Raw genomic sequence first — 18,962 nt, forward strand, 5'->3', positions numbered from 1 at the left:
TCTTCGCACTCCTAACGGATTATGAGAGGCGCATAACAACACACTCGCTTCACTCACAAAACCTCCACATCTTAACAGCTCCATATTGTCTCATTCCTCCAGACAATAGACGTTTAGCCATGAACAGCTACTGTGGTTTTCACCCGTCAATCTCTATTCTTGATTCAAATTTAGATATTTTCACACACAGTGCTCCTCTGAGCCTCAAATGAAATCATAAAACACTTTCACCACGGCGAATGGACCATGACGCTGCTAAGAAGCTGTTATCTGATGAATGTCGTCACTTTGAATGTGGTATTTTCATTGTCACTTGTAAACATAAGGTCAAGTGGCCCTTTGAGGGCCACTGAGGGGCCACTGAGCCAGCTGCTGTGTTTAAACAGAAGAGTCTGAACCCTCGTTGTCACTGCACTGTTGATCCGCCACAGCCAGATACAGTGGTGAGTTCGCCGTGGAGCGCCATCAGGCGATTTCAGGCACTTCATCTTGGTCTTCCTCCTTTTCCTCCACAGGCCCCGCCCCTGCAACGGTTACCAAAGCAACAAGTCAGTGCATTGAGAGTTACAGTTTGGGAAATGTTTGGGAATGTCACGTACGTACCGTTCCAGGACAGGTGGACGGGTGACTTGTCGTCTTGGGGTTCATCAGGAGGGGAGTTCTGTGATTGGTCGGAGGTGTGTCCGTCAGGGACACTGTGACTGGGCGAGGCATTTGATTGGATGTCTGAGTTGACATTAGACTCCACTTCCTTTTGTTCCTCTTGCTCCTTATTGGCCAGCTCTGTTCACAACACAGACACATTTAAGTTACAGGAAATAAGAGAGAGAGTCACATTGATTCAATATCTACAAGAGGGAACATGTGATGCACTGTGTGTGTGTGTGTGTGTGTGTGTGTGTGTGTGTGTGTGTGTGTGTGTGTGTGTGTGTGTGTGTGTGTGTGTGTGTGTGTGTGTGTGTGTGTGTGTGTGTGTGTTGCCTGCGCGCGTACCGTGCACGGACAGCTCTTTCCATCTGTCCTTGTTGCTGCCGATGACGCTGGATAGGTGGGTCTTCAGAGCCGGCAGGTCGATGGCTGTCAGGGAAAAGTCCATCTGTCCATCATCGCTGTTCCCATAGCGACCGCTACTGTGTCTCTGCACCGACTCCACGGTGACCGAACCACTTCCTGTTAGACTGGAACAAAGCAGAGTTACGGACCACGGGGCTTATGGAGGGTCAGAACCGATGGAGCCCCACATAAGTGATATCGTCACATGTTCTATATATTTTGTCCAATCGTATGAGACAATCGAACAACTGTGAAGTCCATGTAAACTGGTGGAAATGATTTGGGAACCCGTTTAGGCCCAATTATAAGTGATCTGTAGTTGCAGCCTCACGTTAGCTGACACATATCTTAATCAGTTCCACACAGAGATTTAAAGATTTGATATTTTGTGGAAAAAAAGAGTACTGCTGCCATATCGGTACTTGATATATCAGCCAACATCCCTTTTTTGAGTTTGGGAATCAGAATCTGGGGAGAAAATTGGTGTGGTGTTCGGTCACGTTTTTTAAAACCCATCGTTCCGTCTATTACACTTGTGGGGAAAGTTTTTTGCCTTGAAGCGGAACTTTGATTATTTTTATGTTGTGCAGCAGTAGTAGTAGTAGTAGAAGTAGTAGAAGTACCTAGACTTCCTGTTCCCAGTCTCTCTGGCCTTCCTGTCCTCTTCTATCAGAGGACCAATCACTTTCTCTGTCGTGTCGATCAGAACACTGAAAGTCGGCTCCACGATGAAGTCTATGAAACCTGCAACCAGAGAGGGAGACATGATGGCGAGACGAGGGAAGAGAAAAGGTCAAAGGATGGAGGAGGAGAAAGACAGTACAAATGACAAACATTAGTTCCTCTTCTTTCTAGAATTTGATAATCAAACCAATCCCTTCAGAGAGCAGATAATGATAGCAGTTCTTCAAACCACCAGCAGGTGTCACTGTTGATCTAAAGTAAATATACACTAAGAACCTCCTGTCATGAGTCAATGGTACAGTCCTAGTATCTGCTACTAGTTGACGGTACTCCTCACCTGCTGTGGTCCTTAGCTATCATTGATTGATGGTTGATCTTACCTATCTGTGATTGGGCGATCATGGTGGCTTTGCGGTCACACAGAGGAGAGAAAGGAAGGCCGAGTTCCACCTCTTTGTCTCCCTGGAAGAGACACAGTCACCAAGGCAACATGAACATCGCAAACTCAAATCAGCTGTGTGGTATTTACATCCCCTCTAGAATGATAAATACAGTGAAGAGTGTACATTCCAGCAGTGTAAGAGATATACGTGCTGCATTGGTAGGATTAGTTTGACGGATAGAAAACATGACGATACCATCAACACATGATAGTCCCATGTTGGTGTAGAGATTCTGGGGCACAAGCACTCACACAAAACAATGTATATCAGGGAAAGCTGCAGGGCCTTTGTACATGGATCATTTCTCTGAGTCACACCGAAAGTAAACACAGAAAGAAACCACTTAAAACTTCCAGAACTTTGTATGCGATCTACTGTCAGGTCAACATCATAAACCAGAATTATTCTTCAATATTAACAGTCCAGACTTGACAACAATTAGCAAACCTTCACAATGCTTTACATAGTCCAAACCTCAAAATTATTAAAAATAAATAGAATTAATTCTCAGAAAAAGACACAAATTAAGATAATAATAATAACTGAAGTTTTGAGGGAAATTTAGTGGAGTAAAAAAGTGCAATATTTGCCCTGTCATGTAGTACTAGTAGAAAGTAGCATGAAAAAAAGGGACCTCAGGAAAGTACAAGTACCTAAAATTTGTAGACAAAAATAATGGCTGAGTAACTGCACTTGGTTACATTTCACCACTGGTGTGTGTGTGTGTGTGTGTGTGTGTGTGTGTGTGTGTGTGTGTGTGTGTGTGTGTGTGTGTGTGTGTGTGTGTGTGTGTGTGTGTGTGTGTGTGTGTGTACCTGTCTGAAGAACTCCTCCATCAGACTGTGAGTCCAGCGGTAGTGCAGCGGCCAGGCTTTGGCTGGATGACTGATGTCTGCAGCGTGAAGCATCAGAGACAAAACCTTCACTTTGTCCAGACTGGAGAGACGGAACAAAAACAGTTTCATTTAAAAGTCCGTATGTTAGTGGAGCAGTTTTTTAACTGGCACAGTTCCCCAGCTGCTGCATCAACACAAGCAGAACCAGTGAGTTGACAAGCTGATGACAGCGTCTTCCCCAAAATCTCATCCAAGCGTGAGCAGAGAAGCTCCACTCCAGCAGGGCTGACAGACAGGGAAGGGAAGCGGGACTCCGGTGAGACTCGGTACTCTTCCTGTGAAAGCCCTACGGGGATGCACCAGACCAGTCTGGTTCAGCAGCCTGCAGGACCTTATGTTGGCCGTTTCAACAAACTCCCACTGATGATCTCCATCAGATGGACCAGCCTCACTCAGTCTGCCACGATGCACTGTTTCAAGTCTTCTACAGCATACAATATGGCATTCAAATGCAATTATCTGCCTTAAAAGGTATTATGAAACGATGATTTTATCTTGAATGATAGGACTATTGAATGAGTCAAGTCCAGGCCTGATGGGAGGATGCTCGGACTGTACAAAGAAAAATAAAAGTGCAACTGACTCCAGAAATGATGGCAGATTTTTCATGTTATAAGAAACCATTTCTTAATGCTCTCAAGACTTTTTTCTGTTATTATTTTCTCTTATTAATTCTATTTTGTAACTGTATTATTAATATATTGTTATGCAAAACATGCATGTTGTCAAACAATTCCCTTTCCCTTATGTCTCATATGATAATATGATGAGAAGAAAAAGGTTGTTTGGTTGTTTTAATTAGTTTTGTTGCTTTTTTGTGTGCTGAAAATTGAATATGATAATATATAAAAGATGACAAGGATAATGTCGTATTTAACATGAAATATTGTTCCAACATGAGAGACATTCAAATCAGAAATGTACCTTTTCTTTAATCATAAAAACAGTTTTTCGTGAATCTCTTAAGCAGTAGATTATAATCAGCAGTATGATGTCGTAGCTAAAACACAATGTATGTTGGCTGAAGGAGGTAATGGCTGCAGCACTGACCTGTCTGTCTGTGTCAGGGTGTTCCTCATGGTCTTGATCTGCTGGAAGTGACAGGACATGTCTGTGGACATCACCATCTCTATCACCAGAGCCCTCAGCTCCCTGCCAACGATCAACACACACAATCAGTGACCGATCGCCACGACGAGCGTTAACTCTTCAGCGCCGTGTGATCTGTGTTCGTACCTCCAGTCGTCCTTGTTCAGGTTGACCAGGATGTTCATGTCGTCCTCTGCCATCAGCCGGTAGGCGGCGCTGACGTGATGGTTCTCCAGCACCGACCTGTCGTTGTACAGAATGGCCACCTCCGACCTGACAGACGGACACAACATCCAATCGGACGCTTTCAAATACGGAGGCTCCAACAACTATGTTTATGTTCGTTGTTATTCTCCTGGTTTAGAGATCCACTCTCACTTTTTTTTGTGCGGAGACATTTATCAGTCAAATCTTATTGAAAACACAGTCGACCTCTTTTGTTCAAATATTTCAATAACTATTTGATTGATTGCCATGAAATTGGTACAGATACCGATTATGCCCGAGGATGAATCCTACTGACTTTGGTGATCCTCTGACATTTCATCTAGCACCATGCCCATGCACTGCTGAATGTCTGTTAACAATGTTCAATAAGGAGTCGAAAATAATAATTATTTAAAAATAATTAGATTAATACAATGTCCATATCACCTGGCGTGGATGTGGAAGTTGTTGGTGGTTCCTGTGTGTTCGAAGTCGTGAATTGCTGCAGCAAAAACCATCGCAAGAATCTCCAGCTCGCTGAGCCAGTGCTGCGCACACACACACACACACACACGCACACACACACACACACACACTGTTAGCTGAGTGAGATCATTAATTCACTGTGCAGAGAGAAAATAAACAGTTGGTGAGACACTGTCGAGTGACTAAGTGATGTCACAGCGTGTGTGTGTGTGTGTGTGTGTGTGTGTGCTTGTTTGCGTGTTACCATCAGTCCAGTGTGCAGCATCAGGAAGTGGGCGGTCTGAGTGACATCGGCGGCGTGGATCAGGTTGTGGTAGGGGTTCCTGTGTTTGCTGTAGCCGTTCTCCAGAGCTTCAACAAACTGCACCAGAGCCTGCAACGGGATCTGAACACAGTACCAGAGGTAGTACATCGAGTACAGGTACTACGAGTACTACACCGCGTCTATGTGGACACTCAAACATTCTGGACCAAAGATATCTAGTAGCTCGGCAGACTTTGAGGCAGGTGGATCATGATCAATTGTTCTCAGGGGTTCTAGGCGGGCTATGTGCTGGACTAGCTCAGCTGGGTGAACTTCCTGGAAACACACAACCACCACAAATATATCAATTCATTGCTGGTTCTGGTTTTTGTTCATGAAGAGATCTGCCCACCCAGCACACCTAGCTCCAGCCAGGCTGACATGAGTCCAACCCCACAGGTGTTAACTTTATAAAGCTGTGTGTACCCTGAACCTGTTGATGAGGTCATAGCGGTTCAGCAGGTCGTAGACCAGGAACTTGAGGGCGTGGTCTCCGGTGCCCTCGTGGAAGGAAAAAACATCAAACGACCAGTGATCCACTTCCTGTAGAAAGAACAAGTAAGATTCAGACATTTACCAACATGTGATATGGGACAATGCAGATGCATGCATTGCAGATGCACGTCAGTGTGATTCAATGTAATGTAGCATTTCTGTCAGTAGAGGGCAGTGTGATTATAATGTTTGCTGACATTGGAAGCAGGTGAAACAGCATTATACAATTAAATTAATGATTATAATTATTGATTAGGTCATAATTACATTTTACGTTGTCTCTGATTTACTGTGTTGTCACAGTGTTGTTCTATTTCTATTCTTTCCGTTTGTGTTTCACATCATGTGAGAAGCATAAATAAGATTTGTCTGCAGAGTATTTATTGTTTAATCTAATTTTTTCCTGAGTTTGTACAGGAAGCCCTGAGATGGAGTCGTATATGTCATTACATACACACCGCTGAAAACACGTTTTTCTTTCGCCACCTCTTCCTTCCTTCAATTGCTTCTCCTGCTCTTCTCCATCTCTTCATTTTCCTCTCAACCCCTTTCTTTTCCTTCCATTCCTGCTCCTCCAACCTTTCCTTCTCTGCCTTATCTTCTCCTTCAATTACTTCTCCTTTCCTCTTCTACCTCCTCCTTTTTGTCTCAATGTTTTCCTGTCCTTTATCTCCTCTCCTCCTGCTTTAACCTCCTTTTCTACCTCCTCTTCCTTCCCTATTACATTCTCTCCCCACCACCACCTTAGATCTGTATCTGCTTTTTTCCTTCTTTCCTACTTTCTACTTTACTTCCCTGCCTCTTATTTTCCTCCTCTTCCATCTCTACCTTTCCCTACTTTTTCTTTCCTACCCCCTAATTGTGGTCTCTTACTTTTCCTTCTTTGCTTACTCATGTCCTCACTCATTTATTTTTTTACCTCATTATTCGCCTCGGCATGTAATTTACCTTTTCTGCCTCTTCCTTTCCTTAGATCCTTCTTCCCTTTCTTTCTCTTTCTTCTCTTTTTCTTCCAAAACTCCCACTATTCCTCTTTACCTCCTTTCCTACCTCGTCTTCATCTAATTTATTCCTTCTATGCCGCCTGCTTTCCTTATCGTTCTTCCTTCTTTTTGTCTCCTACTTTCCTTCCCTTCCACCACCTTCCCTTCCCTATCTCCTCCTGTCCTATTCCACCTCTTCATCATCCCTCTCCCTCTCTCTGAAATGATGGCAGAAGCTAAAAGGATTTGAGCCATCCAAACAATGGCCTTTTGTGGTCAGGGAAGCGTTTCCGCGGTCAAAGAGCCGGAGCGGAGAGATTAAAAAGGAGCCACTTCCCTCAGGACATCTGAATCCTGAACCTCCTGCCAGACCACCTCTCATGTTACCTCACCATTCCCCTGCATCCCTCTTCATCTGCACCATATTTCATATTTGCACAGCAGAGTTTCTCTTTGTTGTATTGTTTCATTGTGCATATTGTCTTGTGGTGCATATATTTTAGAGGAGACAACAAATAATTTCACTGCACAATGTACAAATATGTTGAGTCGGTGACAAATAAAACTTGACAGCTTCTCCATCCTCCTTTTCTTTTCTTCCCTTTCCAGCTCTTTCTTTCCTCTTCTGCTTCCTTCTCTCCTTCCAACATTTCTTTATCTACCTCTTAACCTTCCTTCCATGCTTCCTTAATCCTTTTGTTGTTCTTCCCTGACTACCACGTCCTATACCTCCTCTTTACTTGTCTGTCTTTACCTCTTCCTTTTCATTGTCCATTCCCTACTTCCTACTTTCCTCTCCTACTTCCTCAACTCTTTCCTCAACGTTTGTTCTATTTCTCTTGTCTGCCTCCTTCTTTCCTTTCAAGTTTCTGGAGAAAACAAAACTGTCTTTCAGAGTAAGAACTGACTGATGTATATTTTTTAAATGAACAAAATGATGGCCACTTCCTGCAGATGGGGTTTGCATTAATGAAACAGTTTATACCTTCAGAACTGTCAAAGCCGTGGGAGAGTAGGTCAGACCAGCCATGTTGGACGTCCGTCTGTACATCCTAATGTCACACACACACACACACACACACACACACACACAGGTAAAAATCTCTCACTTATATGCAGACACCCCTCGCGCAGACCTCTGGTCGCCCTCCTCCGCAGTCTGTGACCAGGATGGATTGTCCGTCGTCATGGTAACCGCGTTCTAAACACAGACAGCGAGCGCCGCCTCGGTGCAGCAGATATGTTTTTGATTTCATGCGTCATTAAGCTGCCGCAGATGAACTGATAACGGTCGATGTCACCGCGAATAATGTACACTCTAATGACATCGGACCTCACGGTTTCCCTTTGCGATCTCCATCTCCAGCTCGCTGGCACGCTAACGGCGTTACACTTCAGCTTCAACCTTCTAGTAATCGCATCTGCGGTGAAGTCGGGCCGGATGCGTTCTGATGTTTATTTTGAGGAAGTTGCTTGTTTTTTTCTGTTTCGTCTTCAGGTGCTCCAGATTCCTGCTCAAGACAAAAATAACTCTGGGAACATTACAAAGTGTTCCTCTTCTGTTTGAGGCTGTCATCTGTCTGGACTTTGAGGAGTCACAGTTGTATTAATACACTGCGTTACACGGCCTTATGCGATTGTTGAACATGTGATTCACATGCAAAGGGACAAACACAAACTCAAAGTTGGAAGCACACCATTTTCTAAAATGCCACTGTATGCTGCAGCTTTAAGGTTTCCCTTCACTGGAACAAAGGGACCCCAAACTGGGAAAAGCAGACCCTCAGACCCTCAGGGTGCATTTTTGCAGAGGTGGTTGTGTGGAGGTTGAAAATGTGAGCCTCATGTCCCTGAACCTCTATGGAGACGACGGATGCAAAGTTTGCATGACTCATGAAGTCACAATAGCCGCATTTTATTTAAGCTACATAACTTAGATATGAATGTTGAATTTTTTTTTTTACCTTTCTACAAATATCCCAGCCTGCACTGCGTGGACGATGCTCCTGAATCTCGGCTTCTCCTCAGGGCGCCGCTTGGCCACGCCCATCTTCCTGGTGAAGGTGCATGCCAGCCAGTCACGTACCTCGCTGGGCACCGACTCCGCCTGCAAGTCGCTGAGCTCGTCCTCGGTGTCCAACAGACGCCTGCGGGACAGAAAGACACACCCGTCAGTCACAGCTGGGACAACCAGTGACGGGGGATTTACTTGTACACGTCCATTCATCTGTTTGTCAGTCTGTCGCTCCTACTTGGTCTCATCAGTGTACACAGTGTCCAACATGGCAGCAGCGAGCTCCAGGTTCCTGCGGAGTTCCTGCAGGTCCACGACGCCCCGGTCCATCTGCTCCAGGACCCCCTTCAGCCTGACGTCACAAACACACAGGTCGCACACAGTGCACATACAGTATTTGCTCACAAATCATCCAAAGTGTATAATCACTGATCAGTTACAGAGGCACAAAAATGCCTCCGTTATTATTAGTGATGTGATTTGATTTACTGGAGATTTGTAGTTTGTGTCATGTGGTCCAGGTGGAGATGAATTTGTTGACTGGTATGTTTGTTGGTAAAACCTTTTTCTCTGTTTTATCCTTCCAATAAACTTCAGTCAAACTGAGCATATAGACAGTTTGTTCCAGAGGTAAGAGAAGCTCGTTCAAAATAACGACAACACTAAACACAACCTTGGAATAGAAACTTTTTCATCAGTGTGTTGTGGCTTGTTTCGTGTGTTTAGTTTAAAAAAACAACAAATCTTTTCCAAGTTTTAGCAGCCTTCAGCAATGACCGATTCCCATAATCCCTTGACAAGCATGGGCTAAACGCCACGCCTTGACAGATGAGACGAGACCAGGGGCCATGTCTGTAATATCAGCGGGACAGAGAGGAGAGAACACTGTCGAAATATTTAGACAGCAATCTAGAAAATAGGGAAATAAATGACTTCAGGAGAGAGTGTTGGTGGGTTTTATAGATAAGGAAAAAACACAGTATTAAGTCAGTTTTTTTCATGGGAGCTGCTGTTCTCTGTTCCCACAAATTAGGCTACTTGTTTAACTTTGTTAAAATCACGTATAGGTTTCAGTTGTTTCCAGCAGGATGTCGATTTGTCTTCCATCGTGGAAAGTAAAATGCTGACTGAGAGATTGCAGTCAGTTACAGAAACGAATGGAACAGATGCCAGTCCAGATATGACGTCATGATTTTTGGCACTCTATGCCATGAAAGGTTAGTTGGAGAGCTGGCCGTGTCACCAGGAACACACCCCGGCTAGCCTGTGAGGTGTCAGTGCTCGTCATCCACAAAAGCCAACTAGATGACTTGCTGTGTGCCATTTAAAGAAAGCTAGCTCGGTTACTAACAGCCGAAACACATTTGTACCATCGTGTCTCACACCTAACTGCAGACTATTCCTCTTTTGCCGAGCTGTTTACACTCCAGCAGCTCATAATGATGTAGATATTTTGGGAGCACTGACAAGATGACTTGTTGTTGTTCAATGTCTCAAGTTCTCATTTTACCCGTTCACTGTTTGTCCTTAGAAACAGGAATGAGTTTGGCTGCATTATCTGCAGCAGAATAGCACAGCCGGTCACTATTTAAACGAGAGCTCGTCAGTCTCATCAAGCTGGACAATACCTGTGCCCCAAAATGGACCAGCAGGAAATCATTTAGTTCCAGCTGCTATCTTCATCTCAACTTAGCCATGTCATGCTGAGCTGTCTGAGCTCACTGTTGCCAGATTTCAGTCAGGAAATCACAGCACTGAACTCGCCCACACAAAACTATTATTACCTGCCCACTTCAATAACAAGGTAGCCGGATTTGGAGACACTGTCTGAGCTGCTGTTTTGGGCTCAGAGTGCGGAGAGCTCAGGTACACTGAGAAAGAAATTATACTCATATCATATTTTACTCCATGTTTGACCTTTTATAGCAGAAATCTGAGTGGACACACTTTAGAAGGTCAATAACAAAGAGTTAGAGTTCAAATCATGTAAACTTCAAGTGCAGCAGAAAGCTAGAACATATGTAAGATGCTGCTGCACTGCGCTGTTCTGTTCTGTTATAAACTGTAGCGTCCTCCGTTGTGATCTATAGATTAACACGCCTCAACGTAGAGCTCGTGGTCTGCAGGACTCCTCTCTGCAGACTTCATACACCTGCTAACTGACAGAAGGAAGCGCCGATCTTCATACTTTGCACCGACACAGCTGCTGTCCTGTTCACACCACAGAACCAGAACACGAAAAATCTGTTTCCTCCAGATGGACACATGACACCCAGCCTCCTGTCAATCAGCCGACTCCCACAGTAAGCAATGTGAGTCTCCTCCCGGAAATAAACACGTTGCCATACAGATGACCGCCACTCAATACTCGCTGCGTCTTCCTCTTTTGTCCAGTTTGAGACCCAAACTTTTGTATTAATAAATGGATTTAGAGGTTGTTTTTCTTCCACAGCAATGTAATTACTTTTTAAGAAATATGATCTCTACATGTTATTGCTTGCAGACACTGAGGGGGTATGGTATATATTCATCTATTAGCCACCGTACGGTCCTGGTATTTAAACTGGTGGATGGATGAATAGACTGGTGGACGGATGAATAGACTGGTGGACGTGTTTTACGCTGAGCTGTCGACGTGTTTTTGCTGTGCAGGACGGTTCGAATGTTTACAACGGAGGAAGCTGAGGACGGGGAGACATAAAGACTCTGCGCCCGGGCATCGTGCCGTCGCCACGGTTACGAAAACACCTTCCTGTAAACTGGATGAAATCTGTTTTAGTTGCCATGGTTACAGCCGGAGTCAGACAGGGCGACGGAGCGAGGGAGAAATAAAAGTTCAAGACTGCAGACATTCAAGCATTTTATCTTCCTGGGGGAAAAAATAAAAAAAACCCAGTTGCTTCACTTCTGTTGGGAACATTCAATTATCATCATGAGCAGCAGGAGCTTTATCTGGTGCTCGCAAGTGAAATTCATTGCAAAGTCTGGAGTCAAGATGTTTGATTGCTGATCACTATAAACTCAGTGAGTCAGCTTTTGTACTATCCCCAAAGGAGCAGATTCTTGCTCGTTGTATATATGCTGCCACATGACAAAGTATTTCATTTACAGAGTGATGTGTTTCCAACAGTGGAGGAAGGTAGTATACCATCCATCTTGGCAGTGACGACACAGTCGTAAAATGAGCAAAGTTGGGTATTTTATAGTGGGGGACGAAGGGGATGGACTCGCTTTTGGAGTCGGCCTCGAGTGGACATATGAGGAACTGTGGTTTTAATCTCTCTGCCCCGGAGGTCACCACTTGGATGATTATGAGGGGTCCTGATGTGATTCATGTGAGAGGAAAGAAGAAGAAACAAAGTTCTGATACACATCTGTTTTCAGTTTCTGGACTTTTCCCTTTTTTCTGAAACATTGAATCATTTGACCTCTTTGGGCCTCAAATGAAACCAATGTCTCTTTGGCGGAACTGATAACAACTCATAGTGTGTGTGTGTGTGTGTGTGTGTGTGTGTGTGTGTGTGTGTGTGTGTGTGTGTGTGTGTGTGTGTGTGTGTGCGTGTGTGTGTGTGTGTGTGTGTATCTTACCTCTGCGATGCACATTTATACTTCTGCCTGTAAACAAAAACAAAAACAGAATCGTCACTCCAAATGAATAAATCTTCATCATCAAAAAAGTTTCCTCATCATACATGTAAACTGATTAAAGCATAAACTGACAGTGATCAGGTGGTCGGAGCCAAAGCCATGTTTGACTCGTGGCCGCAGTCCGTAGTAGTGCAGGTCACATGACGCACACTGGCCCAAAATAACTTTCCATAAACGCAATCAGGCTAGCGGCAAACGGTGCAAGCAACTGCAACAGTGCCGACAGAGCTAACAGTGTTAATCTGGCGATGCTGTGGATCAATACGGCGTTGTCAGCAGTGCAGGGCGGCAGAGATTAGCTAGCCAGTGGGGCACCGGCTACGTAAACAAAGCACAGAGAAGCTCGGACTACAATACCCACACAGAGAGGGAGAGCAACTTCAAACTCTGCTCAGGATGCCATATCATATATCTTGACATAGCAATTAGTTGTTTGCTGCTATATTGATGCTGCCTTGCACTCACAATATCACGAGAATATTGAAGTCAAAAGCTGGTTGCAACTATTATCCTTATCCTTACACGTAGAGCAGGGGGCTGAGACTCCAAACGATGAGAACGTAAAGCCAACAAAACACCAGACGTAGTACATCCGAAGGCACAGACTTCGGGAGCAATTTAGGCTTAAGTGTCTTGCCCAAGGACACATCGACATAGACTAGTGGAGCCGGGGATGGAACCGCCGATCCTCTGACTGGAGGACGACCCTGCTCTACCGGCGTTATGACTATATGACGTTATAACGCTGTGGTGGAGCCATTACATGGCTCACTGGTAAATCTTGGACCAATGATGAAGCCCCTGTGGTGACTAAATATGTGAAGCAGAAGTTGATGAGCTCCATTTGGTCTGAAATGAGCCAATCCCAGCTCTGGGATCTGATCCCGGAGGCTATATCTCAGCTCTGACCCGTCTCCGCTCTGAAATGTGGCAGCGGGATTATTGTTATTTCACACTGGCCTGCGTGGGCAGTTCAACACTGAATTACAAAGCAGGGTGAGCAGCGGCAGCCTGCAGGCTGCATTGTGTTTTTGGTAGAAAAAACAAAAGCATGCTGCAGCAGCAACAGTGACAGGTGAGGACAGAGATAGTTTCTGGTGGAATGACTCGCCACTCTGTCATGACTTTTCCAGGCTGACGCCTTCAGTGAGAGAATTTGCATTATTATTTTTTTGTTTTTCCTTTCTCTACTTTCCTCCTTGTGCCGATACTCACCTCGCACATTTTCTTCCCTGCGTCGCGTTATTAGTACTGAGCATGTACAGAATATTTTATTCTTAGACGCTTTATTTCTCCGCATGACTGTTTTGTGCTGCACCACCGCAGGGTGCGTTTCGCGCTTTTTTTCGTGGCTAAGTCTACACCGCCTACATCAAGACCAAGCGTCCTGGCCTGAAGAAGAAGCAGAGCATCCATTCAAATGCAGCAGTCTGTTATTAAACCAACTGCAAAACACAGACACATAAATACATGAAAACAACTTGTATTCTATTGTTCTAGAGTCAAACTTTGGCAGTTAAATGTTGCTGTAAAAAAAAAAACACACAACACTTAAAAAAAGATTAGATACGAAATAGTAAGTTCTGAAAAAGACAGAAGGAAAACTGTGTAAAACACTAAATAAAGATAAATGAGAGAAATATCTTCCCGTTGTCCTCAGCTGAAACGAGATGCTCTGCTGTTACTATGGAAACTAGGGAGGGCGACAAAAAAAACCTAATCTGTACTCTTAATTGTTTTCCCTCCAAACAGCAGATACCTCTATTGTTTGTTGATCTGCATCCAGGGTTCATATCTATCAGAAGAAGAATTAAAACGATCAATTGGAGTCAAATGAATAAAGACACGAGAGGGCACTTAGTGGTTCAAGCACTACTTGCACTAAACACACACACACACACACACACACACACACGATATGAAGCAGCTGACTCTGTAATGAGAAGAATGACTTGAATTGACGATATACCTGTTTGTTATTCTAATGCGTCTTTGAGCTGTTTGGTTATTTTTCGTTGAAATTCTGCGGCTTCATTGGATTGAAACGTGGCTCGCACACGACAAAATCGCGTTCTTAACATCTCTGTGGCTTTTTTATTGCAATAGAGCACGAAGAAAAGTTGTAGCTGCAGCTTTAAGCACCTTTTGCCTGAAGATGGAGCAAGTTTTAACACAGAAGAGTTGTTCTTTCTTTGCCTGTAGGATACTGTCAAGTGTCAACTGCTGGAAGTTGCCGTCTCAGTCTGATTCTTTGTGTCTGTGTGTCAGATGTTTCTGATCTAAATCTGGAAACGTATCTAACTTTGGACAGAACCTGATTCAGACAAGCTTCTTTGGTCTATTGAACTCCTTCCGAGCTTTTTGGCACATTATGTTCAATAAAAAACCCCAAACTAACAAAAGAAGTATTCTTGTGGCGTCTGTACTGAGAGTAAGGTGTTGTCACTCACACATACATCCAGCAGCGCTGTAGGAGGCAACATGGCTACATCTGTGCTGACAAAGTGTGATAAATGTCCCGCTGCTTACATTTCTCTTCCCATTCGTTTTATTTACAGAGACACAGTCATGATTGGAAGCACGACCCAAAGCACTGACCTACGAGTGAAGTTATGTCAGTTTAGTTGATGAGTGTTGAATTCTGCATTTTTATTTCTACACCTTCAGTGTTTCTCATTGAATCACTGCTGACAGATAACACATTCACTTGCCAATGTTTATTACAGGATTTGGCAAAATGAAACACTTCTCTTGGCCTCAACTTCTTCAACCGACACACCAACTTCTACTGGCAAATCCTTCGCTCCGCTGCCAGCTCGTTACTAATACAAGATGCTGTTCAGCAAGTAGGGTCTGTTAAACAGAAAGAGAATAGCCGAGGGGAATGAATGTGTGTGTGTGTGTGTCTGTGTGTGTGTGTGTGTGTGTGTGGGGGTGTGTGTGTGTGTGTGTGTGTGTGTTTTATGGAAATAATAGCGTGCAATCTCATTTCCCTGCTTGCTCCTGATGTGAGAAACGTTCATTCAATCATATTGCTGGTCACCTTTCTGCCATAAGTTGATGAATAATAAGGAAATTATTAAGACGTAAATGCAGGAAAATATATTATAGAATAAAGGATGAGAGGATACAGCATGCACTGTGTTTAAAATGATGTTTTCATAATCTGTTATCCGATATTCAGGCATATCAGATGCTTCTGGTTTGAAGCGTGTCAGTCTGTGGACCGATGAGTCATGGTTCAGCTCACGAGGATGAGGATGAGGACTCTCGTGTGGTCGAGGGCTTCACATTCTCCAAAACTGTACCAGAGCCCAAAAAGGACTCGTGTAAGTTAAAGCACATGTGAAGTTTGTGTTTTCCCGTGTTAAATACTTGATCACAAATATGAAACGACACATGATACTTCTCATTCTCATTCCAAAAACAAAGCCATGCACTGTAAAGTGCCGCTCTAGCGGCCTCCACTCTTCTGGTTTCACATGTCGAACCTGCTGCAGGGATTTGCCCCCATTTGCTCCCATGTTCCAGTTCGTCCCAAAGGTGCCGGGTTTAGTTTGGGTCAGCGCTCTCATGTTCCACACCGAACGGAGACAAAGAATCTCATTCACGTAGCGGCTGATGTAGCCTGCAGCACAGATGTGCAGCGGACCGCAGCGATGTGATAAAGATCGCTTCTCCGGGAACACTTTGTTTTTAAATATATTGTACATGTTAAGACATATTATGACATGTTATCATTTTAGTATGAGGTTGTTTGAGATGTACAGACACATTAAGCATCAACAGGACATTTAAACAAAACACTGTGATGCTCAGTTTGTCTTCTCTTCCTTCTTTTCTTCATTTACTCTGTTTTCATGCCCTCTCTCTCCAGCTCTCTCTCTCCCTCTCTCTCCTAATCTGTCCATCTTTGCAGAGAGTTTTTGCTGCATCGCAACGCTCTGCCGTTACCAAGGCATCCGCGGAGAACAACCCCCCCCCCCCCCCCAAAAAAGGCAAAAAGCTGTTTTACATCTGTGCCGCCGTGGCCCCAGATTCAGGCCGATGTCCCTGCTGCGACGACGGCTTATTAGCGTCCACTATACTGAGAGACAGACGCACTGGAGGACGAGAAGCTGTGACCTCATCACACACACACACACACACACTGTCTCTCTCGCTCCATCCCTCTCTCTCTCTCTCTCTCTCTATTATGTTCAGTGATGTCGCACGCCCACAACTCATTTTCTGTCATTCGTCTTCCCTCCATCCTCGGCCCGTGCCAACATCACCAAGGCAACCAGGCCACCACACGGATGCCGTCGCCGGCGCTGTCAGTCTGATTCCAGAGCAGTAAACGATTCCCCACGACATGAGCACCAATTATCACATCACCATGAACATTACATCAGCAGCAAAGCTGACTGTGTCATCTGCGTTTACTCACATCCCTCTCAGTCGGATCAGGACCTGGTTGTTTTGGTTCTGCTCCAGAGTGTAGTCAAAGTCCTGCACCTCTTCAATCCGCTGCTGCTTGTCCTCAAACTGCTGCTCCTGCTCAGTCTGCTGCTGCTGCTGCTCCTCCGTCTGCTGATCCTCAGTCTGTGACATGTCCTCAGTTTGCACCTCCTCCTGCTGCTGCTGCTCCTCCTCCTCCTCCTTAGTCTGCTGCATCTCCTCAATCTGCTGCTCCTCCTCCGTCTGCACCTGTTCAGTCTGCTGCACCGCCTCCTGCTGTATAGCCTCACTCTGCTGCACCACCTCCTGCTGCACCGCCTCACTCTGCTGCACCTCATCCTGCTCCTGTTGCATCTCCTCCTCCTGCTGCCCCTCCACAGTCGGCTGTTGCTGCTCAGCGTGCACCTCCTCCTGCCCTTGCTGCACCTCTTCCTCATTTTGCTCCTCCTCTTTCTGCCGCACCTCCTCAGACTCTACCTCCTCCTGTTCTTGGTCCTGTTGGGGCATCTGCTCTCCCTGCTTTTCCTCCTGTTGCTGCACTTCCAGCTCTTGCTCTCCCTCCTGTTGCTGCACTTTCTCCTCATGCTCCTCTGCCTCCAGCACCTCCTCGGGCAGCTGCGAATCCTCCATCTCCTCGTTCATCTTGGCGTGGTGAAGGAGGAGAAGGAGGTGGGTTTTTTTAGAGTTAGTAAAGGTGTTCACAATGACTTTGGCCTCTGTGAAGCGTCCGGACGTCTTTCAGACTGACGGAGTTGTGAAAACATCTACGCCGATCACAGCCGAGAGACGAGTTTGGGTTCGATGGAACTTCATCTAACTTCCTGCAATGACACCTGACAGGCCTGGACAATCCAAAATGATGACCTCTGATCTGATCTGTTGCAGAGGGGTTAAAGGTCTGAGGTCACAAGACAGAGTGTAGTGATTTAAAAAAAAGTTGAAGAGCAGGAACAGACTGACGGCATCTTTCAGTCTGTGACAAAAACAAGGTGATCGGCTGACGACTTCCTTCACGGCTCACAGCTGAGCTCTGTGCTCCGGCACTGCGGCTGCAAAATGATCCAGCTCAGCTGTCCCGGAGCATCGCTGTGGCGACGTAGGAAGGAAGTCGACCAGCGATAAAGGCAGGATGGAGTGAGAGAGCGAGAGAGAGAGAGAGAGAGAGAGAGAGAGAGAGAGGAGCGATGGAGGAGGACAAAGGAGAAGCAGAGAACATCACATAGCGTTTCCGTGGTAACTCAACAACGGTTGCTAAGAGTGATGGAATCCTGCAAGTGACAGACCTCCCTCCTACTCCTCCTCTTCCTCACCCCCTCCCAAAATTCAAAAGCGCATAACTTTACGCTCCGTTCAGACGAAAAGCAGCACACGGGCATCTCAATCTGTCCTCCCCTCGCTCACCCGCTGCATCTGACAGTGAGAATGCGCATGTGTGCATGTACACACTGCTGAGCTGTGTGTGTGTGTGTGTGCTGTGCATGCGAGAGTGAGCCTCTGTGTGTGTGTGTGTGTGTGTGTGTGTGTGTGTGTGTGCGTGTGCGTGTGTGCGCGTGTGTGTGTGTGTGTGTGTGTGTGTGTGTGTGGTATTTAGACAATGATGATGTAATGGTCCTGGAAAGAGAGTCACAAAACCTCTCCAGTCAAGTGGCACAACCAGACAATCAGTCTGCAGTAATGAGCATGGCGCCCCCTAGAGGCCGCCATGCTCATTACTCCTTGTTGTCCTGAGGCTGGGGCTATTTGGAAGGGTCGTGTGGTCAATAAAATCTGAAGGGTTCATCCCCTGGGGAGTGCATGGAGACAGTACTTTACGTCAAAACACAAAGTTGGGGCAGTTGTGAGGGATAGATTAACAAATTAATGATCAAAGTAAACAGCAGAGATGTCCTCAATTTCTTTTTTCCAAAGACACTGGGTGCAACATTTCCCATAATGCAACTCGGTGGTGTCTTGTCTTATATCCTTGCTTCCCCGTTTGTGATGCTGGCTTTCGGCCGTAGATTAGGACTATTTATGTGTGTGTATATTTTCTGACGTGAACGTTTTTCTTACACGGCCTTGGGGTTTTTCACAGCACAGTGGTTGGTGGTTCCAGGCTCACGCCTCCTGATGCTGCACCTGGTCCTGATTGGGTGGTGCAGCCAAGTCACTGCCTTGATTGACTGTAGACAGTCCCCTGACAGAAGAAGGGGAAGGGAAACTTTTTTTGAAAACTGGAAT

At 45.3% G+C, this 18,962-nt stretch overlaps 1 protein-coding gene across 1 annotated transcript; it reads right to left on the bottom strand.

Annotated features, from left to right (window-relative positions):
- Nucleotides 1-465: 465 nt before the first annotated feature.
- On the bottom strand, nucleotides 466-17,055 carry pde1a (phosphodiesterase 1A, calmodulin-dependent; the record flags this gene model as incomplete). Its single annotated transcript, XM_079277240.1, has 16 exons — nucleotides 16,732-17,055; nucleotides 12,243-12,269; nucleotides 8,893-9,006; nucleotides 8,605-8,787; nucleotides 7,626-7,692; nucleotides 5,589-5,705; nucleotides 5,103-5,243; nucleotides 4,820-4,920; nucleotides 4,313-4,438; nucleotides 4,127-4,228; nucleotides 2,996-3,116; nucleotides 2,118-2,199; nucleotides 1,677-1,797; nucleotides 994-1,178; nucleotides 604-783; nucleotides 466-524 (listed from the first exon to the last, which is right to left on the bottom strand). The coding sequence occupies exons 1-16, from the start codon at nucleotides 16,956-16,958 to the stop codon at nucleotides 466-468; spliced, it is 1,953 nt and encodes a 650-aa protein (XP_079133366.1). The 5' UTR covers nucleotides 16,959-17,055.
- Nucleotides 17,056-18,962: the final 1,907 nt, after the last annotated feature.

This window comes from Melanostigma gelatinosum (genome assembly GCF_949748355.1).
Source record: "Melanostigma gelatinosum genome assembly, chromosome: 10".
Classification (NCBI taxonomy): domain Eukaryota; kingdom Metazoa; phylum Chordata; class Actinopteri; order Perciformes; family Zoarcidae; genus Melanostigma; species Melanostigma gelatinosum.